Raw genomic sequence first — 27,851 nt, 5'->3', positions numbered from 1 at the left:
TTGATGTATTCAATACTTATTCCAAATTATATCTTGAAATTATATCTAAAATTAGTTCCTAAGGCTAGAAAACCCTAACTAATTTAGAAATTTTCTCCAAATTAGTTCCTAAGATTTAGGAAACCTTAACTAAATTTGGAAATCTGCGGTCACGAGACGAAGACCCGCGTGAGCGTCGCCGCTGTCACAACAGCCTGCTCTCGCTTCCGTCGACCGTCTTTCGAGTCCGGGAACTGCCCACGAAGGGCTCCCACTCGCACCGCACCCATTGAGCCGCTGATCTGACCGCCTGGGCAGTGTCTTGGGCTGCTCTTGACTGAAACGAGACTGCCAATCCTGCACCCAAACTGCCCTAGGCCAGCACTTGCCCAGTTCGGCGTTTGCAATCCTCGCTCGTCTTCTGTGAAGGCCGTTCCCGCGAACATCGCGGTACAATTCTCCACGATGCGAATTAATTCCGTGGTCACGCGATATTATTGCAACGAACCAAGGATGTGATATTTGGATCGCAAATAATTCTCCACCAAATGAAATGATTCTCATATTTGATATCATCAACAAGAATAATATTGTTAATTCAATTCATATTCATGTAAGACATCAAATAATCAATAAGTAATCATTATAAGCAATCATTAAGTCAACATAATGAATATGGAATTTGATTCCACCGTTCACGAAATTGAACTTTGCGGTCTCGCCTTCGCGTCCCTTTGTCCATGTTTTTGAACAGATCAAAAATAAACACAAACACGCGAACAAAAACAAGCATTCAAGCAATTTACACAACATGAAATTAATCCACATAATCAGAGCCAAAAATTGGCTCTGATACCAATTGCTGGGGATTGGTGCCCCTTGCACAGCGGAAGACATGCATACACAAAAAAATCAGATCTACAGATCTATTTGACCGATTATGGGATTAATTATCTACATGTTAAACAAATCAAATTGCATTCAAGAACACAAATAAATCATGTTTAAGGAAAAAGAACCCTAATTCATGATTTCCTACGGTTTAGAATTACCGATCCGATTCTCCAAAGAATCGTCGATTGCTTGCGCCTTCTCCACGAGATGATCTTCGTACTCAACCATAAATCTTCTAATCTGTATCCCGAACTCAGATTATGACCTTTGGGTGGGCAAAGCTTGTCAGAATCGAAAAGGGCTTGAATAGAAAGAAGACAGAATATCAGTTTTTGAGAAAACTGACTTTTCGTCCACTCCCATAGGGGAGCACGAAATTTTTGTGTTCCAATCACACTCAATCTCTTTTCTAATCTCCTTTTATATTGAGTTATGATGGGCCAGATTAGGGATCCATGGAGGTTGGACTTGGGCCAAACCTGTTGGACTTTTACTAATTAAATTGAGCCCAAATTTAATACAAGTCCAAACAGAATATTATTATCATCCACTATAGTAAAATAATATTGACTGCCCGTCCAATCCCAAATTACGAGTAATCCGGGCTTTACCTCTTTAATTTATTATTTCCCGTGTTTAAGATATAAATATCCACTAATTAATTTAAGTCTGCTATTTGACTTTAATTAATTAATATCTTTTTCCAAGAGTTGTCTTGTTCAAAATCTTTATTTATTATTCTGGAATAAATTCCAACCGGCCGGGTTTCTGAATAATAAAACCTTTTTCGAACACCTCTTGAGGATATTATCCAACTGGACTCACCCAGCACACGATTCATTGCAATAACAATACTAGCACCTCTAGACATTGATCACCTCTACCCAAGATATCAGGATTCTTGGATTGCGAAAAATCCGCACCATTTGATAAATCAAAGTAGTGTATAATCAATATCGTATGCTCAATGTTATGTCAACAATGATTAAGAAATAACAATCACCTAGACCTCGTCTTTCAGTAAATAGCAAGAAAGACTTATCTCAACTGTTAGATCATTCAATGCTATACCACACCAGTGTCGTTTATTTCCTAAGGTAAGGAAACATGCGGACTGACACTGCAACCTTTCACGATAGGTAGCCAAAGTCTATCTGGGTTGTAAAATTCTATTTCTCTTCTACAAAGGACCGACTGCGTCACCTTCTGTGAACATCGTTCACGACCAGTCTACCATGTAGAAGAATTAGACTTATTTGCTTCTTATACATTTAAATGTTTGAGAAACATCTTATAAATGCACAAGCAAACATCAATGCGATAAAATTACTACTTCTCGCCTTGGGTTAAAAGTGGATTGTAGAATTTATTGTATCCAAGCAATTCTATCCGTGCAACATGCTCGAAATATGCTTTTCAGTATACCAATCCTAACATGACCTGCCTATGGTCAATCAAAACTGGGCTACCCTGTTTTTCGTTGGGCAAATACTCATTTTAATATGTACTTGTCAAAATTCTATATGGTATTGGTTTAAAGCAAAGTCATATCGGAAATTGTGAAAATGAGTAGGTAGTTCTTTCTAATTAAGATTGCTGAAGCCCTTTTCCTTGTTTTGGAGTGATTAGATAATCAAGTCACGTTTGGAGTGAAATAATCATTTAAATAGGTGATCTAAGTGCAGGTTAAACTATCTTTCACAGTTTAATCATGCAATCCAAAATGTAATTAGATTAGATTATTTTATCTATTACTATGACATATCACTCAATTTATACTTCCCTCAAAAATTTTGTAAAATTAGTTATACTTATAACTCACCGTGTTCGTTTTATCATTTATGCACACGCTTATTTTAATAAATCTAACATTCTTTTGATGTAGTAATGTTTTTCAATGAAAATTTACTTAATATGTCAACTACTAATATTGACATGGATATGATTTAAATTATAATGTGTTTTCTTGAATGTAGCCCAAGACATTTTTCTGCCCAAAATAAAAAAGTCAACATCTTTAGTACTCCATATTTAGAGCATCTCCAATGCTATTAGGCCAGTCATAGGTCAGTCTCTCTCCCCCTGCCACGTCAGCAACACTAAAAATCCATCTGCCACATTAAATTTAGGCTAGCCATAGGGCAGCCATATAGGCCAGCCGCAATAGAAATAATTCAAAAAATACTACATTTACGGAATTAAAATTACGATTAAATTATGGAATTAAATTTACGACACATATACAAGAAAAATTCATTTATTTTATTTAAATAAATAAAGTACATTAACTAAAAAAAAATAAAATTACATAATAAAAAAAAATTCGGGCTTCCACAAATGTAGTATTTTTTGAATTATTTTTATTGCGGCTGGCCTATGGCTGACCTAAATCTGATGTGGCAGATGGATTTTTAGTGCTGCTGACGTGGCAGGGAGAGAGAGTGGCTGGTCTATGGCTGATCTAATAGCATTGGAGATGCTCTTATTCCACGGATATGCTCACTTTGCACTTTATTTCATGGTTTATCTTCCCACTGTTTACTTTATCTTTTCTTAAATAAAAGCAGCATCTAGATTATAGAAAAATGTGCATAGCAGACTACTTTGGATATAGAATCGTTGAGCTATCAAGCTTGCAAAACAAAATTAGCTTTACCATTCAGAATTTCAAATATTGTGGTGATTTATGAATGCGTTGTTTGTCAACCTAAAGCAAGAGAGGGGTCAAGAAGAAAGTTATTAAAGTCCCATCAATTGAGCAGAAGGTAATATCTATATTGTAATAATTTGATTCAATTGATACTTATATATTTTATCTCCAAATTTATTAATAGGTTATTGCTGCACTCTTCGTCTGCAATGTGATTATTTGGACTTATTTAACATCAATGATACAAGTGCAACTAATAGACCTCAAGAACTCGATGAGGCAACAGACGCCGACTGACAAAGAGACTGTATATTCCTCTCCCACTACAGACAGGTCCTGATTTTAATTTTAAATTTGATGTAGTATATAAAGAAGTTTTAAAAATTGATGAGTAATTATTAATTGTGTTTAATTTTTTATTGTGGTAGATTCTTATCTTCCTACTCCATGATTTAATGTTTAAACATTATGTTATATGATTTGTTTCAAATTTATTATGCTTCAAAGTTGATTTGTATAGATTTTTTATTCTCATATAACTAAAATTGATTCTAATTTTATTTAATTAATTTAAAATTGAAAATTAATGTGTTAAAAATATATTAATCTGTGCATAACACTGACGTGATACTAGTAGTGTTAAACTTTACGTTTTTCAATTAATTTAATTTGATGGCTATAGGGACAATATAATATTTTTATTAATATTCTAAATAAAATGCTCCCTCTGTTTCGACTAAGATGACGCATTGCTTAGCCGACACGAGATTTTAGGAGTTATTGGTTAAAATGTTTAATTGGAGAGAGAGAATGTGAGTGTAAGTATTAAAGTAGAGAGATAAAGAAATATGGATATTTTAATAGGAGTGAGAAAAAATGGTTGTGTGTATTAATTGGAGAGATCGCTACCAAAAAAGGAAATGTGTCATTTTAATTGAGATAAACTAAAAAGTAAAATGTGTCATCTTAAGCGGAACGGGGGAGTACTGAATAACATTATGGCTATATAGAATTATCTTTCAGAATGTAGGGATAAATGGGCTAAAAATAATGGAACAGAAAGCCCAATGAGTTGATATGTCGGGCCTTTCGTGGTTTGGGCCATTGATAATTTCGGTATTTGATGAATCATTGATTTATTCAAAGCTTAATGATAAACAAAAATATACTCCATAATAGGAGCACTTTATACATTATGGATGTAATCAATGCCTAATTTAAGTCTATAGGATTTCTAGAGACCTAGTAGTCTATAAATTATCATGTGTAATTTTCTTTTTTTATTACTTAAATATAAATGAAGAATGACCAAATTTAGAGTTTTGGATAAAATGTCAATATAGTATATAAAAAATCAACGTGATTTCTTGAATATGTCAACATGATTTTGCAATGACATTGTATATACATTATATTGACATATTTTGATACATACATTTGCATTAAACTGTTACATTGCATTAAACTGTTACGTAAAAATTATGAAAATTCAAAAAAAAAAAAAATTTCAAATTTTGACATCGGGAACATATGCAAGTGAGTTCTCGTTAGAATCCTTAAAAATTATCTTTAATTTGACATATTTTGTGTAAAAATAATATAAACTGAGATAGCTATAATCATTAAAAATTTTGGGATATTTTTTAAAAGTTGGTTATAACTAACTTTTTGTTACTTAACATTAATACTCCTAATCAAAATTTTGTATGCCTCGTATTGATATTCATGGATGGATGATCTTGTATCTTGATTTAATGATCTAATGTCTCTATCATTTAGTTGTAGCTAACAATTTAAGAAGGATTTATCAATATAACATACCCCATAAATTCTATTTAACACTAATATTCTCCGTATATCATAAATTATTCTGTAAAAAAATGGTAATCCCAAAAGCCACTGCATGATTTCTGGACGATGAAATAACTAATAACGGTCATCGTCATAGAAATCAAAGAAAACGACAGCCACACAATTTTTAACCGTAATTTTCACATCTCACATGAAGAATAAGAAACTGCTATTGTCTTACAATTTTTTTTTTCTCTCTTTCACACTTTATAGTCAACAGCAGCACCACCAGGTCAAGTGCCGTATTTACTGGCTTTTTTCCCCGTCCATGTTAGTAGAAATTTTCAAATCATAAAAAATGCAGAGTGAGTTGAATATTTTTCTTAATTTTTTGATAGTCTGTTTAAGAATAATGCTTATAGATATGGATTTTTTTAATTTTAATTATTCATGTTAAATATATATTAATATTAAAATCTAAATAAAAACTTGTATATTGGGAGTGATATACATAGAAACCGGACTGCTTAAACTTAGCATAAAGTAAACTCAACTCGGTTCCTATCATTGGAAAGAAATTCGAAAAGGTAATTAAGGAATAATTATTTGACTTTTACCCTTTTTTAGGGCGGAAATTGTTCTCCATTTAGAATTTAAATTTCTGTCATGTGGAAATTTTGGGGGACTAATGTAAATTGTTTAATTTCTAATTAATTTTAGAAGGGCATAATAAATATAGAGGTTGCATTCCAAAAAATAAAAATGGTAGCACACCTTAAACTCCATTCTCATACACTACGTGACAAGTATACAAATACAGTTCTTAACAACTTATGGAAGACAATATAACTAAATGGTTATACATTTCATTCACTACAATAAATGCATCGTTTAAGGACATAAAGTTCAAGACGCTAGTTTGCGTTGGTAAATTTTGTAAAAGGGTCCATATTTAGGACACTTAAAAATGCGTCCTGAATTTGATACGCATAATTACCTTTATAATTATAAGTATCCATATATGGGCCTCCAGCCCAATCCAAAATGCGTCACATTTTTGTTCAATTTGCCCCAAATCACCATCACCACCAAACTCGCCGGCACGATCACCGCGCCAACCGTCGAGTCGAATTCGCCGCCCCAAAACCCTAGATTCAAGCACATTCCGAAACCTGAGGGAATTCTTATCAAATTTCGGGATCAATTCTTAGAAGTTCTTCAATTTCTACTGAAACTCTTCGCCCTCTACAGTGCTCGATTGAAGTGCTCGATTGAGGTTAGATTTGAGCTACGGGAATTGCTAAGGAGTTAATCAAGCAAGGCAACGACCACGACTGGCCAAGCTGCTGCTATCGCTCATTGCACTGGTTTCGGCAGAAACTGAGATCTCGCCCAAAAGTTATGGAGGTACTTTTTTCTGCTCTCCTCTCTCTCTCTCTCTCTCTCTCTCTCTCTCGTTTCCTTGATTGATGTTCCTAATTTTGCGTATTTGTTGGATTTGAGAAAACAGCACCAAGGATGAAGGTCATAAGCCTTTCTATTTTCAAATAGGGAAAGATACTGTTATTTAAGGTAATTTCTTTTTCATCAATGCATGTGAGTTCAATTTCAGTTAATTTCCCCAATTTTACCAGCCAATTTTTGGTGCCTTCGTAATAGGATTTTGTTGTATTCTACAGTTGAGCCTTCACCGAAATTTTAGTTGTCATTCCTGTTTAAGTGTCAAGTGTCTTAGTCCACTCTAAATTCAATTGAAACTTAGAGGCATTTCTAAGACAATTACTTTCAGATTTGTAAATTTTGGTGCGAGAATTCTGATAGGAAAAATGGTTAATGCAGAGATCTTAGCGTTTAAGTAGCAGTGATTTCATACTGATTTAATCCTTCTTAGTCTTTAAACTATTTCTCATTTTCCCCTAGTTTGTGTCAACAGAATTTTCTCAAATGTTCTAATAAGGATATCCTCTAGTTTCTAATTTGATTTACACTTAATAGGATAATATGAACCCGACTGAGGTTTTCTTTCAACAGTTTTGTGTTATTTTTTTGTAGAGTGTAGAAACAAAACAGGGCCTATCATTAAGTTGAATGTTGGAGAGTTGCGAAGAGGATTTAAATTGGCCTAATATTATGGTTTTTGTCTGGTCAAGATACACAGCTAGGTGTTTGTTTTCAGCATTTTAGTTAAACTGTTTAGGGCATTATTTGATGAGTTTCTCGGAGAATTTATATTAACTGTTTATTCTGGTGGTGAGAATACACTAATCCTTATTATAATCTAGATATTATTTGAGAAATTATTGTGTAAAGAGAAGGTTCATGGATTTTCATTTTATACAGAGTAGTATTTCTTAGAGATAATTGTGTTCTTCTAGTGAACATCTTGGTTTCCAACTATTCATGCTTTTACTTTCTTTTGTTAACAGGGTGGCTTTGATATGATCTGCAGTAGGAGGGACAAGATAGAGACCCCTGAACAAGTAGTTCATAGTTATTCCATCATTCGAATTTCTGTTGCTTCGTACGAGTTTTTTGCTTAAACAAACATGTGTATTGTATACTTGTCAGTTCAAAAAGGCTGAGGAGACTGTGAATAAGCTTGATTTGGACGGACTTGTTGTCATATGAGGAGATGATTCAAATACCAATGCATGTCTTCTTGCTGAGAATTTCAGGTCAGATTTCTGCCATTTTTCACATCTGTTTTTTCGATACATACATCTGATGAACTATTTCAGGGAAAAGAAAATGAAAACACGAGTCATCTTATGATTATGATGCTGTCTCAAAGTCTTGTTATCAGTTTCTTGGATCATTTTTGGGCAGGTATGCAGAAATCAAGATTTATGGTATCTTTTGTAGTAAAAATCTAATATTTATTATTGGTTCCATGTAGCTCTGATAAGGCCAAAGATACAAATTCTCATACACTAAACACATCAATGGGTTTACTGCAATCCTTGAAGATGAAGAAGTTTCTAGAATATCTAGTAAGAGTCAAAGTTAATAATGTTTTGCAGATCATGTCTGATAGGTGTTTGTTTTTGTTTGCAGTTCTAATTGTTTTTTTAATGAAATTTATGTCAGAGCATCCCAAGGTTGCACAACATGGTCATGGGATTTTACTTTAAGCCGGTCCTCTATGGAAGAAGGCTAGATTTGGGGAAGATACCATTATTGGAAATCTTGATAACGGTTAGCCTTCAAGCCTTATCTGGATTATTGCTATCTATTTTTGGAGCTTTGTTGTAGTGCACTATTGACCTCTATGATGTGTTAGTATGATGTGTCATTTCTCTGATTGCTAGATGTATCATTTCTCTCGATTTGAATATTACTCTGCACAGCCAGTGTTATTTGGAGGATTCTTCCTAGAAACTATCCTCCTCCTAAGTCAGTGTTTACATACATACTCTCTACCTACATAAATTATTCTATATTTATATTCATTTGATGGTTTTTTATGACAGGTGGGATGGGCAAGGAGGGGTGTATGACAGGTCAAGAGGTGTGAGGAAGAACTGGTAAGCTTTAGGTTACTAATAATAAAAGTCCATATTTAATTATGTGAAATTAGTAGTAAGTAGTATTGGTGTGGATTTAGTTGAATCAGGATACTGGTTTGGGAAGATGGTTTTTGCAATTTTGCAACTTCTGTAGGTGAGGTGAAGGAATGTGGGCTGCAGCCTGACCTCTTCTTCAAAAAGTCACATGAAATCTACAATTATGGTGAAGGGTATGTATGTTTGTATGTAGAGAAGTGACTACTTACTACCTACTTATTTCATTAATCAGTTAATTAATTAATTAATTAATTAATTAATTAATTATCAGTTTGATTGGGAAAGTGGCGGCTGATCACAACCACAAATGGATCCACAAAGAGCCAAATGATTAAGAAATCAACTTCCTATCTGCATGGCATAACTCTGATTAATAGATTGCTCTCGAAATACAACTTTGACATCTCAAAGTTGGGGCTATTAGTGAACAAGGTGAGCAGATATCCATAATTTGCACTAATTTTTGATATAGCGTGTATTGTTCTTGCTTGATAAGTAACTCGAAGGAAATTAACAGTAGGGATACTTGATTATAATCTGCGGATGGATAATGCAGAGCTATACAGAGGATCTCAAATTCATGGCGGAGCTAGTTAAATCTGGAGCAGGGGACATCGGTATTCACACTATGAAAAAGTTTCCTCAGTCGTATCACCTGCAGAGGCGCTCCTGTTTTATGATCAGGAACCATGCCCTTCGAAATGCAAAAAAACAGGTAAATAGGTTACGACTTTGATAGACTACTGCGATGATTACAATGAATTTATCTCAGATGTTGGCACTATGATGCGCAGAAAAATTCTCTGTTATAATGGCATTGAGCAACTAATCCGAAGGGCGAAGCAAACCCACAAGAACTATTAACAGTGTAAACAGTTCTTCAATTACGCCTATCAACATAGCAGAGAAATTGGCAGTTTTAGGTGGTATTATTAAAGACAAGCATAGCATGGGAGGTTCAGAAGGCACACCCTTTCCACATGGCTCGCATGAACAAAGGGGACCTGATATTTCTTATTCAAATCTCCAGTTGCAGCAGCAATCATCACAACATTTTCAGCCTCCACATAATACCCAACCTAGGTCATTGTATCATCACTTGGAATCACATCCTGCTCACATGAGCTCACACCTGAAATTCATGAGTCCAGAGCGAACTTTTGGTCACGATTCTCCAGTCAATCATCAACCCTCTTCACCTATGATTCGGCCGTCTTTCCATCACAACCCCAACGTTAGGGTTTCTGGATTTGACGTTCCTCCTCCACAACACCCAATGTTGCATCAGATGCAAATGACAGGCAACCATCCTCAGTTTGGGAGGGGTGGTTCAGTCCCCCATCATGGAAACCAACCAACTGGTTTTGTCCAGGAAATGAATCAAACACAAGGTTTCCCCTTTGGGTCCCGCTTACCAAATATTGGCGGTAATGGAGTGCCAATGCCAGGTACAAATTGTGTTGTTTTTTGTTGTTTGAATGAGCTTGTAGTAGTTACGGATACCATATATCTGCGGGCCCCACTTCGTGGTATATGAAGTAATCTCAGAAATTAGTTGTTTTATGTCATGTCTGTTTTTTTGAGACAGTCATTCTGCATCATTATACTAAGAAGAGCAATTTATTTTTCAATATTTAATTATTACTCCCTCCGTCCCAACTAAGTTGAGTTGTATTCGTCCCAACAAAATTGATTCATTTCCTTTTTTGACAAAAAACAAAACATCTAATGACTCTTACTTGGTTGTTCTCAGAATATACCTCTCTTTAAGATTCCAATTCTTAAAATGGAGTTCTTAGGTCATTTTAAGCTTAAGAGTTCAATGGTTTTTGCTTGTTATTGCATGTAGTTTTGCTGTATACTCCCTCCATCCCTAGAGAGTTGCACTATTTCCTTTTTCGTCCGTCCCCAAAAAGTATGAACTTTCAATTTTAGAAACTCTCTTCTCTCTAATGAGGTGGGACCCATTCTCCACTAACAATACTTAAAAAACTTTCAGTATCTATCTCTCTTATTTTACCAATAATGCATTAAACGCGTGCCGAACCCAAAGTTCATACTCTTTGGGGACGGAGGGAGTATTTTTTATGAATGCATCTAATAATTAATTTTGTGATCTAATATGAGGGCTTTTTTGAGTTGGGTGGTTGTGATTGAATTATTAATTTTGTAGGTGGGACCCCTCCCGATGCGTTCCAGAGGTTAATAAACATGGAGCTCCGAGCAAATTCGAAGCAGATTCACCCTTTTGGCTCTCCTGGTCACAACCAAGGAATATACAGCCATGAGCTAGACCTGGAGTCGAGATACCGATAGTCAGTTGCAATTACACTTGGAAGTTAGAAGAAAATGCGATCTCGTCTCTGTGATAAGATCAAGCATATCTCATTGACTTGTTCTGTGGAATGTAGAGTTTAGCTTCACTGTGATTCCAGGTCCTCAATCAGATTATGGTAGAACCATGTAAAAGGGTTGTTTCCTGACTTGGCTGTGATCTCTGGTTTAGTTTCCTTAGCATGTGACAGTGTATGCTAATGCTGTTGAAATTAGGCTATGTTTAAAAGGGTAGAGACTTCCCAGGTTGCTCAATATCAGTGTATTTACACATACTCACTTTCTCCCAACATCTTATATATATTCCAATTGTGTCCAACTGAAAATTTCTTTGTTAATAAAGAAAGAAATTCGCAGTATATAAGTTTTCTTCACTTGATCAGTATATAATTAACTCTGATTAATGAAGCTTAAAAAATTGAAGACAATAGCTACGGAATAATCAATCATTAACTAAAAAAATAAAAATTCCATGCATGCTAAAAATGAAAATTCCAGTACATTCTAAAAAATGAAGATAAGAAGCTGAGTTACGCAAAAAAATGCAGCGGGCCTTTGTGCGCGCGCGCAAACACATGAGCTGTCGAATGTTTGTTGCTCACCCCAAGAGTGAAGATAGCTACATTCCAAATCCGCACTCTTTTAGTTATGAACGTCATGCTATTCACTCCCGAATTTGGTTCCATCAATACAAGGAGACTTCTCGCATAAAGTTGAATATAGCATGTCCGTGGATATCAACATTGTACGACGAGAGCAACTTCCTCTGCAGTAATCCAGAAAACTAATGACTATAATCCAGTAAATAGTCAACGCAGAAATCCTTCAGATGGTGCTAGGATAGGAAGATATCAATGTTTTGCTAAGAAGCAACGCAAACACATTTAGGCTTAAATTTGGCAATGAAGGTATGATATCCAACACAAGAACCGATCAAATGAGAGAAGCAATAGAAGCAGACCTCTTTGTCTTGTCACTTTCTCTTTTACTACTTGGCTATTGGCGTCATCACTGTCGGATGATGCAAAATCAAAAAATATAATAGAAGATCAGTATGGGTGCGAATCTACACTCATTTTCCAAAAATCCCGAGGAGCAGCTAAATAGTTGTATTGATGGACATGGAGCCAAAACAAAACGAGACAAATTCATAAGTGGAATAGTTATTGGGTGAAGTTACCTGGATTACAGTCTTCAAGCCAACATAAGCCCCAATCTTATTCTTCAAGCCAACATAAGCCTCAAAATGAAGCGTACAAATCCCTTGACTTGGTGATCGTGTAAGGCTTCTTTCCGGGGTCATCCACGCCATCTTATTCTTTGCTAGAAATGGGGATTAATTGTGAACCCAAACCATTTATGATCGACTGTAGAAGCTCAAAGCTATTAAAATATGAGTTCAGTAGTGGTTTGAAATTTGAAATTTTGATTGCCATGTGAGAATTTTTGGCTTTAATTTTCTGGTTTTCTATTGTACCGTACAAGTGGCAATGATTTCTGATGGGCATAACTACTTTGGATGGAAAGTCAAAGTTCAGTTAGTTTTAATTTCCCGCCAAAATAACTGATGCAGCATGGAAATGGCCTTTCCCCTTATTTCCATCCATACTTCTTTCTTCACTATAACCTGAAATTATGTCTTAGTCTCACTACTCTCGTAAAGGGGATACAAGCCTCATTTCATGCTGACATCAACGTGGACCAAACGATCCAGAGGATCAACTGCCAGGGGCAGAGCCTGCGCGGGAGTGGATCCAATCAGCGAGGTGGCTGAGCAGCACCTTCTCGACGAGCGCTGAGCTGGTGAAGCGTTCCTGCTCGACCACTGTATCTTCGATGCAGATGAGTGTCACTACTAGTGGCAACGGTTGAGATTTTATGTTTGTAGTTAGGTCCCTAATTTTTATGAATTTTACCCCACTAAATTTTGTTATGTTTTGTGTGAAACGTACATTTTTTACAATAAATTTTGATTGCGTTGCACAATTTGCACTACTCTTAATAATTGCGTAAAAAAAATAAATAGAAATACAATTGAACATCATGTTTGCCAACTAGTAACGATTAATATACGATAACTTAGAGTTGAAGCGTACATGACATTCACAAGACCAACAATATGGATGAACATTATGGTTCCAACTGACTGCATATTTGGTTTAGCTGCGAAAATTGCTCACTCCTAATACACAAGAACAAATGTAAAGTAAATATAGCTAAGTCTACTCTATACCAACACGGTAAAACAGAGAGTAGGAAGATTAAATGATTTTGGTTTCCAAATTTATAGTCTGAAAATATGTGAAATATCAAACTTATCTACAACAGGAATAGGCTCTGGAAGATCTCTCAGTGGCTGCATGCACTAAAACATCCTCTTGGCATGTCTTTTATTCAGGCGAAACTTCAATATCAACAACACAGGCAATGTTGGTGGACTTCCCCAGGATTGATATGAGATTCTCATCCGTTGTGAGTCGCATCTTCCTCTTGGGCAGCGTTTCCATCTACGTGCAGATAAATGATAGCATTAACTACTGTGTGTGTGATGCACGAAAAGACAATTTTGTGGGCTTTCCTCATCCAAAAACCAAATAGTGGAACTAACTTAAGAACCTATGCATCTTAGTAAAATTTTGACATGATATGCATAATACCTTCCCCTTCCGATGGCCCACAAGGAGACTTGCGGTAGCCTGTTTGTTGATGAGTTGGCTGAAACAATTCAAATGCAGAAAGATAAATACTGTGAATCAGAGAAGTGAAAGATGATATTAAAAAAAAAATACTTCCTCTTGTAACTACCTGTAGCTTGGGCCGGAGAGCCTCCAGTGGTCCTTTAGGCTTCTGGCCACCTTGCTGTGGAGATAAAAACAAAACGTGGATGTTAGTGATCCATTATTATAAGCTTCTTGTTTGGACAAAAGGATTCATATATAAAAGTGAGTACCTTTCCCAAAGCCCAATCAGCAGAGTCAAAATAGGCACGTTCGTGATCCTGACATTTGATAAAATTTCCTATCAAAAGAGCTATTCTAAAAATCTACATATGGTATGAAAGAATCATGATGTTACCTTAGAAATCAATGGTTGCTTCTTGGGCATTAACCCACCATACTTACTCTTTACAGATTCCTCCTGCAAGATAAAACAATATTCGGTTGAATATATATAATCACATACAGTAACAACTTATGTAATGTAGAAAATGGGTGTGAGCACAACTTCCTGTTGTGGTGATGGCATGCCCTTCCCACCATCGTCCATAACAACTTCCGTTCGCTCTTTGTTTTCTTCAGCGCCTGACATATTCTCCAATCACCAGTTCACAAGAAAAACCTATAGAAAAGGAGACTAAAAAAAGCTTCAGCTATTCCTCTACTATAAATTAAAGGATCTGAAGGAGTATTAGTTTTCAATTCTTATATTGGCAAAATCCATTGAACAAGTCCAATAAGTAACAAATATTTAGCCATAAATCGATTTCACCATGACCAACAACTCTCCATACATCAGAGTTCATAACAAAAGCCATTAATGCACCGTTAGTCCGTTCTCATTATTCATTTAGCAACCTATCATTTTGAAGTAACTCAATAATTGGAATGCATTAACAAATCTCAGCAACATAATTACTTAATCCAGGAAACAAATTCGCACAAACGAATTCCACAACAATTCAACTATTACTGAAAGATCCAAAGTGACTAAGTCGTAAATTAGCTCAATAACAACGTGAAATGTGAAATGTGAAACTTCAAACAACATACATTTATGAGAAATGCATACGATGAATTCACTAACATTCATTCATGGCAACAGATATCCGATCACCTGAATCGTGACAGATCTCAGAATGAATCGCACAAATCCTATGCGTCGAACAAACACGCATAGTGATAACATAGAACAACGGAATACGAAAAAAACACAATCAATCTAAACCGAAGACGCATACAAAATAAGGAATTCACATAAAAATTTAATCACGCACAGAGAGAGAAAGGCACCTTGGAGGAATAGGAATTCGATTTGTGTTACAGATTGGTAGAAGCTAGCACCCGTTTCAGAGCAAATAAGAATGAATCATCAGGGGCTCAATTACATCCATGCCCTTTGAGTCAAAAATTATGAGAGTTTTTTAGAATATTACTCACTCCATCCCTTAAAATTTGGCACCATTTGACCTGACACCAATTTTAAGAAATGTAATAAAAAGTGGGTTGAAAAAGTTGGTGGTATGTGGGTCCTATTTTTATATATTACTAGTTTTAAAATAAAATGTGAGTGGGAATGAGTTAGTGAAATGTAGGGTCCACTACCAAAAATTAGAAAAAGTGCTAGGTGACAAATTTTTAAGGACGGACAAAAAAGGAAATAGGTGATAAATTTTCAGGGACGGATGGAGTAATTTTTTTTCCATATGTTATGTTGATTATAAAATTAATCTACAACTAAACAACATGTATTTTATTAAGATAATACATCCACGTCGTATTTGGAACAATACTGTATATCTTTGCCTAACATTAGTCGTGGATACAACTACTATATAGATATGTCCTTTGTAAGGAGTTGAAAAAACTAATGGAATATGGTTCCATTTTTATATACTCTATTAATTTTATAATAATATGTTAGTAGAATGAGTTAGCGGAATGTGAGACCTACTACCACTTATGGTAAAAGGTGAAAGCGAACAATTAATAGGGGACGGAGGAAGTAGTACTCTCTCTGTCTCATATTACTCGTATTTTTCTATATCGACTTGTCTCAAACTCATTACACTAAGTTTATTTTAAAGTAAGAATTTGGATATTTAATTAAAATATTGGAGTTAACTAAGTGTTCTCTTATTAAAAGACCTATGTCCTTTAAATTTTGTCGCATTTTGATCGAGTACAGATTTTAAGAAATGTAATGAAAAGTGGGCTGAAAAAGTTAATGAAATGTGAGACTTTTAATTATTAATTTCATAAAAAAATGAGTGAGAATGAATGAACGTGAGATCCACTATAAAAAAATGATAAAAAAAATATAAGATGTGATAAATTTTTAGAGACAAAAGGAGTATATTAAAACAAATGAATATATTAAAACATAGTACTAATAGTAAAGATAAAATGTTTGAACTTCACGTACAATATTTAATGTGACAAATTTCAATTTTGATTGTGACACATTGAAAGAATGTTGGAATCTTGTAGAAAATTAACTAACGTCACTTAAATGAAGTGTATAGGATAAAACCAGAATAAATTTAACAAAACTGATTTAAATTGAGGATTTAATTCAAAGATGATATATGTAAAGTTAACGTTTAATTAACAGTTAATTAATTAAATGATATTAGTAAAATGATTTTTACGATCTAATAAAAAAGCAATCACTGTTCAATTAACTCGATCTTAATAGTTTTTTTTTAACGTTAGTTGGTTAGTGTGGTTTGGTGAAAATTCATTAGTATAGACTATACCTCCGCCATTCTAATTAGACTAATAATTTTTGACATGCTATGAATACATACAGAATTGGATTAGATCAAGTATTATCATGTTCGTTTCATTATCGAGTTAATGCAATGAAGTATACGAAAAATTTGAGTTAGATTCATGATGGATTGAATAACTCCATTATCGTGTATTATTGAGTTCATACAACATATCTATTTCTTGCCTTCACCGCCATGACCACCAGCACCACCACGTTGTTGCATATCTCTTTCGTCAGGAACGGAGCCAGGAATTCTATATGGATGGAGCAAAAATATACATAAAGATATTTTAATACATTAAGAAGGGACAAAAATAAGGATATTTAAACAAAATTTAAAATTATCTAGTTAAATTAGCATACATGAATTTTTTTTGGGTGGGGCATTTGCCCCTTGTGGAGGCCTAATAGATCCATCCCTGTCTTCTGCAACACATCTAAATCATTTCATGTTGTTATTATATGTTATCGAGTTCGTATTGTTAATTTGTTACCGTGTCTTGTAAACATGAATAAGATAGTGTCAATAGCAGATTTGTGTTATATCCGTATTCTAATATAGCAAGTTGGGTTTATGTTAATAAATGGCATCTATTATGAGCAATAAAACACTAATAGACACAGTGGTTTGATCACTGATGCTGTCAAAGCTTATACTCCCATCAAAGCTTATACTCCCTTCGTCTTGGATAATTCATCTCATTTTAACTAGACATGAGTTTTAAGAAATGTAATGAAAAGTGAGTTGAAAGAGTTAATGGAATGTAGGTCCTACTTTTATATACTCACTCCGTCTCACGTTACTTGAGGCGTTTCTTTTCAGCACGAGATTTAAGAAAGTTGTGTTTAATGAGTTAAATAAAGTAGAAAAGAAAATAAAGTAAGGGAGAGGAGAGAGAGTAAAGTAAAAGAAAGAATAAGTGTGATTAGATGTTTAGTTTTTAGCTAAAAATAGAAATGACTCAAGTAACTTGGGACCATCCAAAATGAAATATGACTAAAATGTAAGTAGAAATGAGTTAATGGAATATGGGGTACTAAAAACGTTAAAAAGTGAAACGAGACAAATTATGTGAGACAGACCAAAATGAAAAAATGGGACAAATTATGCGGGAAGGGGTTAATAGAGCTATTATTGTTTGCTCTTGAATGAATAAGTGAATCTTGTGTCATTTCCCTATTTATGCTTTAATTGAATTGAAATGATCCTTGATGCCCTACTAAACCGACCATTTTTTGTAATCTATGCATGCCTACGCGGTAAAGTCGATGCTATTTATCGTCGTAACATTATGTCAAATCTACGCAACATTTCGAGAATAAATAGGTGTGGCCCAAACGCTAAAATGATTGCCCATATCGGCTTACACTCTTATCAATATATTTTGTTGATATAGTGTAGGCCGAACCAAAAATAAATTACTCCACAAAAAAAAAAATTGTCCATACAAATGAAATTTTAAGACTTGCACCTTTCCAGCAAGACTCCAACTATGAAAACCAAGATCTCTCTACCATTTGCCATCAAGAAAATACAAATAAAAATCACTGTGAATCCAAACAAAAATGAGACCCAAAATCATTATTTCAACTTCTTGTATGTACTAAAACTTCAATCCTAGGCTATAAGAATCAATGGCAAGGAGTATGAAAACGGGCCCGGAACGATCACCTTAACTTATAATGCATGCATTCGGATCCTCTTCCATGCTGTGGTGCCCCGGGTAGTATGTGGTCACCGGAGTATGGTAGGGCCTGTATGGCCTATACGGTAATGCAGTGCTGATAATCTGCATCATTTCCGGCTCTGGCTCTGCCTTCTTCCCTTCCTCCTCCTTCTTAGGCTCCTCCTTTTTTTCTTCTACCTTGGCTTCCTCCTTTGCCTCTTCTTCCTTCTTCGGCTCCTCCTTCTTCGCCTCCTCCTTCGGCATCTCAGGCTCTTTGACTGGCCCGACTGAGATTATGTGGACTGGCCAGTTCTTTTTCCGAAGTTTGGTAACAACAGATACAGGGTCAACTGTTCCAATCACAATTAACCTCTTTCCCTTTAGGTCGATGGAGATTTCATCGATTCCTACAAATTATCAAAACAGAAATCAAAGAACTGTCACATATTTTTGTCTTGATCTCTCAACTATCTAAGAGAAAGCTTCAAAATTACACGATAGCGATTTCCTACCCTCCGATTTGATGGCAATGCATAACATAAATGGAACAGGCAACGCAACATCGTTTCCTAGATTTTATTAAATAAGTTAATTATTTGAAGTTAGAGTGAAAACAGATCATAAGATTGCTGAACTAACTAGTTGGACTAATGAATATCCCCTTTCAAAATCAACATTTAAATTATGTCTCTACTCTCTATTCTCTAACGCTGATTGGATCTTGTTAGTCATCTAAAAGGAAGGTCAATTTGATCTTCGTTTACCAGTCTTAAATTACACTAGTATGAGTACTTCATTTGCATAATTATACCACAAACGACTATAATTAACTATGCAAATAGAGGCTAGATTAATGCAGAATCAATGAAAATCATCATTATTCAATTAACATTATATACATATATATTCAATTGAGAAGGACGGCGTACCAAAAAGGGTTGAGACCGTCTTCAAAGCCCTCCTCTGTTGATCCTTGTCATTTTGCAAATCCAAACTCAACACAAATTTCTGCAAATTAAATTCCCATAAAGCAGAACAAAATGTGTTAAAATAAGGATCTAACTGTCAGACGCAAATAATTATTTAAATCACAACAACGCCAAATCAATTAGTTCTTTAGTATATAATGGAATGTACGAAAGTATTCCAAACAATAAGTAAAATAAATTCACGATCTCAAACTCAAAGCAACAATCATTTTCCAATAAGAACAGCAGTATTCCAGATCCAGAATAAACAAAATAAATCACAAAAAAAGTCCAGTAGATTGTGAGGGTGAGGAAGAAAGAGCTGCATGTACAGAAAAGTTTGATTCATTTCCAACCTAAAAAAAGAGGAAAATATGGAATCAAACCTTCATCTCTGATTCTTCCTGAAAAATGTAGTTTATGGTCAATTAGCAGAGATAGAGAGTGAAGTAGAGGGAGAGGAGAGAAGAAATGGAATGGAAAAGAGAATAATATAGGAAAGCAGAGGAAAAGACAGAGAGTAAAATTATGGATTACTGTAAGGAATTTAAAGAAAACATGACAGGTGAGAAAACAGCAGACTGCCTTTTCACCTCTGTCTATATCTCCCTCTATCTCTATCTCTACTCCACAACTACAGTCTACAAACAAAGAGAGAGAATGAGATTCAGTGCACGTTTCTCTTCGGCGGAATGTGACATCGGTGGAACTATCGATCCTTCAATCACTGTTTATAAAAAAAAGAACTGTTCTATCGCCTTCAAAAATTATAATCCTTACAAATTAGTACTATAAGTTTCAATTTTTCTGTTTCAAAATAACTTGTAGTACTCACTAAAATAAGTAATTCATCCGTTCTTTGTTAATTGAGATATATTTTTTCAGCACGAAGTCTAAAAATAGTATGTTAAACAAATGATGATTAAAGTAGGGAAATTGGTCTCTAAAATCATGAACTTTGCCCAAAATTTGGTATTTCCCATGAACTTTGAAATTGGTATATAATATCACGAACTTTGCATTTTGTTTGGTATTTCCCACGGCATGTTTATTACTATATTTGACTAACTTACGAGACTTTTATCATACTTGACACAATTAAATCAACGTGGTTTTCAACGTGACTTTTTATGCTACATGTTATAAACTTAAAAAGTGGTTTCAAATATTATAAAACATATCACGGTTGCCTATGTTAAATAAGATTTTGATGAAAATATCTTATTTGAGTGAGTTTGGGAAATACCAAACAAAATGCAAAGTTCGTGATATTATATACCAATTTCAAAGTTCATGGGAAATACCAAATTTTGGGCAAAGTTCATGATTTTAGAGACCAATTTCCCATTAAAGTAAGAGAGATGAAAAGGGAATATAGTGTAGTATAAGATAGAGTTACTTTTTTACCAAAAATAAAAATGACTCAATTATTTTGGAACTTTCCAAAATAGAAAAATGACTCAATTATATTTAAACGAAGGGCGTATTTTTTCTTTTCTTAATTTAATATAGAATGTCATTTTGAACGTCATCATAACAACATTTTGTATATCAAAAAAAGGACAAATGAGGAAAATAGAAACTCTAGGATTTTATGTTTTAATTTTAAATTTTATGAACCAGAATATGACTTAATTTTATAATTAAAGTGACTATTAACCCATTATTAAATGTCTCAGATTTAATTTGACATGAATTTTTGAAATTAATTACATATAACTAGAAATGTTAGAATAGTATGGTTTCATATTTATTACTTCATCCGTCCACGAAAAATAGAACACTTTAATTTTCTGCACTCATTTTGAAAAAATTATACTCCACTTTAACTATTTATTATCATTTTTTAAAAATGAGTGTAGAAAATGACTTCTCTACATTATTCTCTATCATACTTTACTTTCTCTTCACTTTAACTATTTATTATCATTTTTAAAAAAAAGAGTGCAGAAAATGAAAGTGCTCTATTTTTCGTGGACGGAGGGAGTACTATAGTACGCGAAAAATAAAATTTATTTCTAGAGAGTATTATTTTTACTATGCAGTTAACTGATAAAAATAGTCCACATTTTCTATTTTCATCTCCCATTAAAATTAATACACTTATTTTTGAATTTTTTTCACAATATATGATACAATATATATGATCTTATTTGCAACTTACTCCCTCCGTTCCAAGTTACTTGAGTCGTATTCCATTTTGGATTGTCCCAAGTTACTTGAGTTATTTCACTTTTTGACTAAAAACAAAGCATCTAATCACACTTACTTTATTCTTTCTTTTACTTCACCATCTTTTCTCTCTCTTACTTTATTATCTTTTCTACTTTATTTTATTCACTAAACATAACTTTCTTAAATCCCATGTCGAAAAGAAACGCCTCAAGGAACATGGGACAGAGGAAGTATATCACTACAATACACCACTAAATATAACTAAACACAGTTAAAAATGTGGCTTCTAAGTTAGGTGAGACTTTTATTTCTTCACAAGATTTAAAAAGTGGTGTTTACTAAGTAAAAAGATAATGAATATTAGAGAAAATAAATAAAAAGAAAAAAAATAGAGATGATAAAGATTAAGAAAAAATAAAGAGAGGAGAGAGAGGAGAGAGATGATATTCAATTAATTTGGAACACACAAAAATGAATGCGATACATCCATCCTTGGAGGGAGGGAATACTAATATTTTTCTTTCACCCTTCTATTTTATCAATTGCGCAATACTACTAATTATATATTATGGGGGCGGGGCTACTTGTATGTTATTAGAAAGTAGTATTGAGTTTAGAGAATACCAAACACTCGAATATATTAGTCATAATAATAGCATCTCCAATATATTAGTCATAATAAGAGCATCTCCGATGCTATTAGGCCAGTCATAGGCCAGCCACTTTTTTTCCCTGCCACGTCGAGTAGCACTAAAAATCCATCTGCCACATCAGATTTAGGTCAGGCCATAGGCCAGCCGCAAAAAAAAAAATTCAAAATATACTACATTTACGGAATTAAAATTACGATTAAATTACGGAATTAAATTTACGATACATATACGGGAAAATTCATTAATTGCATTTAAAAAGGTACATAGATTAAAAAAAATTACATTTAAAAAGGTGTATAATAAAGAAAAAAAACTATCGCCGTGCAGTCCTCCGTGCCCACAACTCTTCAATTATATCCTTTTGGAGTTGAATATGAGCATCCACTTGGCGCATGTCGGCAAATTCCTTGAGCGGCCGGCTTCATCGAGAGGTACCCCACGTCGTACGTTAGGGGTGGCCGTTCGTGGCTTGGACCGGCTTCATCGTCATTAGCCCAACTAGTCGGTTGTACGCCTTCGTCTTCGACGATCATGTTGTGCAGGATAATGCATGCATACATTATTTGGGATACGCATGGGACATCCCACAAACGCGTTGGACCCTTAATTGCCGCCCATCGAGACTGGAGCACACCAAATGCGCGCTCCACGTCCTTGCGCGCCGACTCTTGTCTTTCCGCAAAGTAGGCCTTCCTTTCATCACTTGCGTGCCCGATCGTCTTCACAAAGACAGGCCACCTAGGGTATATCCCATCCGCCAAGTAGTAGCCCATATCATGCCGGTTGCCGTTGGCCACAAACGAGAGGCAGGTGGACCGACGCCCTGGCACTTCTCGTTGAAGAGGAGAGACGAGTTCGGGACGTTGATGTCGTTGTTCGACCCAGCTACCCCAAAATACGCGTACCAGATCCACAGCCGGTAATCAGCTACGGCCTCGAGGATCATCGTGGGATTCTTTGACTTGTAGCCGGTCGTGTAGGCCCCCTTCCAGGCAGTCGGGCAGGTCTTCCACTCCCGATGCATACAATCTATGCTGCCTAACATCCCGGGGAACCCATGCTTCTCCCCGTGCATCTGCATCAAATTCTGACAATCTTCGGGAGTAGGGCTTCGAAGGTGCTGCTCACCGAAAACGTTCATCACGCCCTCACAGAAATACTTCAGACATTCCAGGGCTGTCGACTCACCGATGTGGAGGTACTCATCCCACATGTTTGCCGCGCCTCCGTAGGCCAACTGCCTGATTGCCGCCGTGCACTTTTGAATAGGGTTGTGGCCGGGTCTGCCAACCGCATCGTGCCTGAAGCGGAAATACAGATATCGACGCTCTAATGCGCCAACGATACGCATAAATAACTCCCTGCGCATTCTAAAACGCCGCCGGAACATGTGTGCGGGAAACCGCGGGTTCTCCGAAAAGTAGTCGTCGTACGGCCGGCTGATGTGCAGCGGCGTGATCCCGATCAATCACTGCCCGGTGGTGGATAACCCGTGGAGGGCGAGGTATCGCCTGCTGTTCCACGCTACGCATGTACCGATCTATCTCGCGGTTCATGTAGGCCTCCATAGCCTCGTTCATCCTCCGTTCGTACTCCTCGGCATCCCCACCACTACCACCACTGCTATCACCCGCGTTAATGATGCTCTTGTACAGAAAGTTAGAGAGAGAAAAACTCGTTAAAACAAGCGGTGCAAATAAAAATGAAACTAAAATCGCGTTTATATAGGTTTTAAAAAAAAAATTAAAAATCGGCGCTGGCCGATCGGGCGGCCACAATGGCGGCAGCGCATCGGCCAGCCACACGCAATCGGCTAGCCTTGGCCGGTTTTTTCGCCGAAATTCGGCTAGCCTGCTCCAATGGTTCGGCTAGCCGACCGGTTAGCCAAGTCAATCGGCTAGCCGGTGGCTAGCCTACCATTGGAGATGCTCTAATGGAGACTATTTTTAGGTAGTTAGAAAGTATAATGATTGTGGAGAAATACCAAACACTTAAATATATTATGTAATAATAATGATGCAAGTCTCAAAATATCCAAGTAAAATATTCAGCATACGAGGATAAAGTAATTTTTACTAATTTATTGGGTCACGGCTACTAAAACATTAATATAGTATACTACTACGAGGACTATTTTATGAACGATGAAAGTATAAAGATTTAGGAGAATACCAAACCATACACTAAAATGTATAGTAATACTCCATCTCCATGATGCAAATCTCAAAATATTCAATTATAACATTTAACAGACAATGATAAAGTGATTTATAACATATTGGGTCACTGAAGTATTTTTTTCACATATATATTGGGTCACTGCTGGTAAAATTTTAAACATACTAGTATTGTTTATTACTCCTACTAAAGACTTTAGGTAGGAAGAAAGACTAATCAGTTCAAAAAATTACCGAATACTAAAATATAATATTAATAATGCAAGTCTCAAAATATCCAAATAAAACATCTATACTACTTAAAAGTGGCAGTTTGTTAAAATTACTAGAACACCCTTTTTGGTGGGAAAATGGAAAGTGATGTGTAATAAATGATGTCTCATTTATTTATTTACTTTGGGTGCGTTGGTAGGTAGTAAAATATTTAATATGGGTTTATAGTAAATGGGATTTCATGATTTGGTGGATAGAATTGTAGAGTGTTTGGTTCAGCCCACGTAGGAGTTTGGCCCAATTTCCAGCGTTTGGTTGAAATGGAGAATGAAGGAAACAAAATCGACCGTGATTAAACTACCCCTCTCCTTGATGATTTAGTTATCGACGCAGGTTCCAATTTGGTGGGACAATGCAGTGGCCTAGCACCTCACCAAATGCCAGTGCTTCAGCTTGGACATCACCTCCATGTGGTGCTGCAGAGCTTGAGGAGAATGCTTCCGTTTCAGCAGGCATTTCACAAGCACCACAGATCCATCTCTCAGCCTTCCTTTATATAGCTGCTCATCAACATTTTTTCCCATAATTCACACAAAACATCATACTACTATTCAACACAAACACAGAGTGACACCGAGCAATATGTACACATACCTGCCCTTCTCCCACTAGATTGGATGGATCAAAGTTGTTCGCCGCCTCCTCCATGTCCTCGAGTGTGAACTTATGGTACAGGGGCCGCCCTATCGATGCCATCCTCATCGGCTGCGGAACATGCCCCGATTAAAAGTGCAAACACCAAACTCATTTCATAGATCAAAAATAGACTAAAACACAATTCATTTTACTAGAATTGATGCTTACTTCCCAAAGGAGAGCCTTTCTCCATCACAAAACTCTCACTTCTGAATTCATCAAGCCCTTTCCTCTGTAGCCTTCTGTAAATAACAATAATCAACAGCCCCAATACACCCAATATCGCCACAATTGCACCAATCACTCCAAGCACAATGCCTAACTTCAAGGTAGATTCTTCCCCTTCCTTCCTCCATCACAGAGCGACTACCTTGGTGGAACTAGGAACGCTAGTTTAACAAACGTGGATGAAGTATTTTAACTTTTTGAGTCATTGTTGGTAAAACAGTTACACACACAAGCTAAAAAAAAAGTTAAAAAGATATTTTTTAATGCAATTAAGAACGTTAATTTTGTTTCTGAATATACCATCAACGCTTAAAAAACGTCATTATTGTTGTCCCAACTAAAATTAGAGGACATAAATAAAAGCGTACCAAAAAAACAAAAATTAAGTTAATTTATCTTTAATTTGGGAACGCTTGCTTTTGCATCCTAAATTATTGACATTTTTTAAAATTTTCTAATGTAGGTCGTATTAATTTTTGTAGCCTTAAGTTTTTTTATAGTGAATATATTTACTAGACTATGTGGACTAAAATATACTCCTATTACTCTATTTGTCATACTCCCTCCGTCCCTGATTAAGAGTCACATTTTTCCATTTCAGTCCATTCCCAATTAAGAGTCACACTTCATTTTTACCATAAATAGTAGTAGGTCTCACATTCCTCACATTTTATTATAAAATCAATATAAAAAAATGGGTCTCACGTTCCACTAACTTTTTCAACCAACTTTTCTTTACATTTCTTAAAACTCGTGTCCGAACAAAGTGTGACTCTTAATCGGGGACGGAGGGAGTATATCACATCTGTTAGTTTGTTTATTACTCCTTCCGTCCCATGTTACTTGCACTCTTCCATTTAAGCTCGTCACAAACTACTTACACTATTTATAGTTTAAGTTATAATTAATGTATTTAATTAATATATTAGATTAAGTTAAGACCTCCTTTATTAAGTGATGTCTCATCACATTTAAATTCTAATTTAATTACACTAAAAAATCAATCTCAATTTACGGCCTAAAATAAAAAGTGAGAATAACATGGGACGGAGGGCGTAAAAATTAGTATATATATATTTTTTTAAGTTTTCTCTCATTTTAATATATAAAAAATATTTTTTCTTTATACGTATTTAAAACACAAAATAATATCTCCTAAAATTATTTGCCTATCACCCAAGTATTATGATGCAAGAATCAAAATATTTAATAAGTGATTTATAACTTTATAAAAATAGCATAAGACATTTAATAGACAAGGATGAAGTAATTTAGAACTTTATCAAAATAGCTGAATAAGACATTTTATAGACGAGGATGGAGTAATTTTGAACATTATCAAAATAACCGAATAAGACATGTTATAGATGAGGATTAAGTGATTTATAACTTTATCAAAATAGTCGAATAAGACATTTAATAGACGAGGATGAAGTAATTTAGAACTTTATTAAAATAGTCAAATAAGAAATTTTATGAACGAGGATATAGTAATTTACTCTATCCGTCCCCGAAAATTCGACACATTTTTCCATTTTCGTCCGTCCATAAATTTTGTCACACTTCACTTTTTACCATTTTTGGTAATGGATCTAATATTCGACTAACTCATTCTCACTCACATTTTATTATAAAACTAATACTTTAAAAGTAGGATCCGCCACCTACTAACTTTTTCAGCTCACTTTCCATTATATTTCTTAAAACTTGTGTCCGATCAAACTGTAACAAAATTTAAAGGACTAAGAGAGTATAACTTTAGGATCACTGCATGTAAATGTTTCTCATGTGAAATTAAGTTTAATTTCATGGATTTTAATATTTTAGAGTATCCACAATGCACAATATTGTCTATTCTTGACGGGACGAGATGGCGGGGCAAATGTCCCCTCTTGGTGGGTGTCATGCGAGTGGGCTTCGTTTTACCTGATTTTAAATTTTATTTATATTTATAAATAGATGGAGTAGCATTTAATTATAAAATTGATTTTTATATATATTCCATATTTTTGTTAACTATTCATTCACGGCGTGTCCATTGCAGATCTTGGACACCACTTTGGATTCATAAGTGTATTTTATGAAGCTGTCTTACTTCATAGTTATACAAGTGATTCCTCGTTCAGTATCTTGCCATACTTGATCTGCTCAAGAATTCAATCTCCTCCTGATATGTAGAAATCATTAAAAGCAATAGACTTAACCTCACCACTGGACAAATTTTCAACACTCTATTACTCCTCTGTCTCATTGAAGATGACTCACTTTTCTTTTTGGTTTGTCCCAATCAAAATAACTCATTACTAAAAATAGAAACACTTTTAGCTCTACTCTATTCTCACACCACTTAACACACAAAATAAAGCTGCA

The 27,851-nt window shown here is 35.1% G+C and overlaps 4 protein-coding genes and 1 long non-coding RNA gene across 15 annotated transcripts in view; 2 read left to right on the top strand and 3 right to left on the bottom strand.

Moving 5' to 3' along the window:
- Window positions 1-11,530, top strand: part of LOC125205630 — a 29,690-nt gene extending 18,160 nt beyond the window's left edge. For both annotated transcript variants that reach the window (XM_048104680.1, XM_048104679.1), the window contains 2 exons: window positions 9,804-10,325; window positions 11,051-11,530. In XM_048104680.1, coding sequence (XP_047960637.1) covers window positions 9,804-10,325; window positions 11,051-11,193 — 665 coding nt within the window. In that variant the 3' untranslated portion in view covers window positions 11,194-11,530. The remainder of the gene's footprint in view (window positions 1-9,803; window positions 10,326-11,050) is intronic.
- LOC125205631 lies at window positions 6,346-9,736 on the top strand. 7 transcript variants are annotated; one of them, XR_007173799.1, is made up of 13 exons: window positions 6,349-6,721; window positions 6,825-6,886; window positions 7,741-7,794; window positions 7,883-7,989; window positions 8,053-8,140; window positions 8,211-8,304; window positions 8,402-8,509; window positions 8,623-8,707; window positions 8,785-8,838; window positions 8,975-9,050; window positions 9,149-9,309; window positions 9,434-9,592; window positions 9,672-9,736. It is a non-coding gene; the product is annotated as an uncharacterized LOC125205631 (long non-coding RNA). The 7 variants fall into 7 exon arrangements; XR_007173796.1 differs by having other exon boundaries at window positions 8,928-9,050; XR_007173794.1 differs by having other exon boundaries at window positions 8,919-9,050.
- Window positions 11,531-13,295: 1,765 nt separating the features above from the next.
- LOC125203083 lies at window positions 13,296-15,303 on the bottom strand. 3 transcript variants are annotated; one of them, XM_048101358.1, is made up of 7 exons: window positions 15,222-15,303; window positions 14,437-14,550; window positions 14,287-14,349; window positions 14,162-14,209; window positions 14,017-14,070; window positions 13,869-13,926; window positions 13,296-13,718 (listed from the first exon to the last, which is right to left on the bottom strand). In XM_048101358.1, the coding sequence occupies exons 2-7, from the start codon at window positions 14,518-14,520 to the stop codon at window positions 13,675-13,677; spliced, it is 351 nt and encodes a 116-aa protein (XP_047957315.1). In that variant the 5' UTR covers window positions 14,521-14,550; window positions 15,222-15,303; the 3' UTR covers window positions 13,296-13,674. The 3 variants fall into 3 exon arrangements, with proteins under 3 accessions (XP_047957315.1, XP_047957316.1, XP_047957317.1); XM_048101359.1 differs by having other exon boundaries at window positions 14,437-14,565; window positions 15,222-15,248; XM_048101360.1 differs by lacking the exon at window positions 15,222-15,303 and adding an exon at window positions 14,723-14,756 and having other exon boundaries at window positions 14,437-14,565.
- Window positions 15,304-18,100: 2,797 nt separating this feature from the next.
- On the bottom strand, window positions 18,101-19,949 carry LOC125208245 (heavy metal-associated isoprenylated plant protein 39-like). The gene is made up of 4 exons (XM_048107826.1): window positions 19,933-19,949; window positions 19,726-19,743; window positions 19,301-19,379; window positions 18,101-18,778 (listed from the first exon to the last, which is right to left on the bottom strand). The coding sequence occupies exons 2-4, from the start codon at window positions 19,729-19,731 to the stop codon at window positions 18,378-18,380; spliced, it is 486 nt and encodes a 161-aa protein (XP_047963783.1). The 5' UTR covers window positions 19,732-19,743; window positions 19,933-19,949; the 3' UTR covers window positions 18,101-18,377.
- A 4,808-nt stretch (window positions 19,950-24,757) lies between these two features.
- LOC125208361 (probable LRR receptor-like serine/threonine-protein kinase At1g14390) lies at window positions 24,758-25,644 on the bottom strand. 2 transcript variants are annotated; one of them, XM_048107955.1, is made up of 3 exons: window positions 25,422-25,644; window positions 25,212-25,336; window positions 24,758-25,117 (listed from the first exon to the last, which is right to left on the bottom strand). In XM_048107955.1, exons 1-3 carry the CDS (start codon window positions 25,444-25,446, stop codon window positions 24,980-24,982), a joined length of 288 nt encoding a protein of 95 aa, XP_047963912.1. In that variant the 5' UTR covers window positions 25,447-25,644; the 3' UTR covers window positions 24,758-24,979. The 2 variants fall into 2 exon arrangements, with proteins under 2 accessions (XP_047963912.1, XP_047963911.1); XM_048107954.1 differs by having other exon boundaries at window positions 24,758-25,103.
- Between the last annotated feature and the right edge of the window lie 2,207 nt (window positions 25,645-27,851).

The sequence above is a fragment of the Salvia hispanica genome, chromosome 2 (assembly GCF_023119035.1).
Source record: "Salvia hispanica cultivar TCC Black 2014 chromosome 2, UniMelb_Shisp_WGS_1.0, whole genome shotgun sequence".
In the NCBI taxonomy this organism is placed as follows: domain Eukaryota; kingdom Viridiplantae; phylum Streptophyta; class Magnoliopsida; order Lamiales; family Lamiaceae; genus Salvia; species Salvia hispanica.
This window is presented reverse-complemented; position numbering and strand designations above follow the sequence as displayed.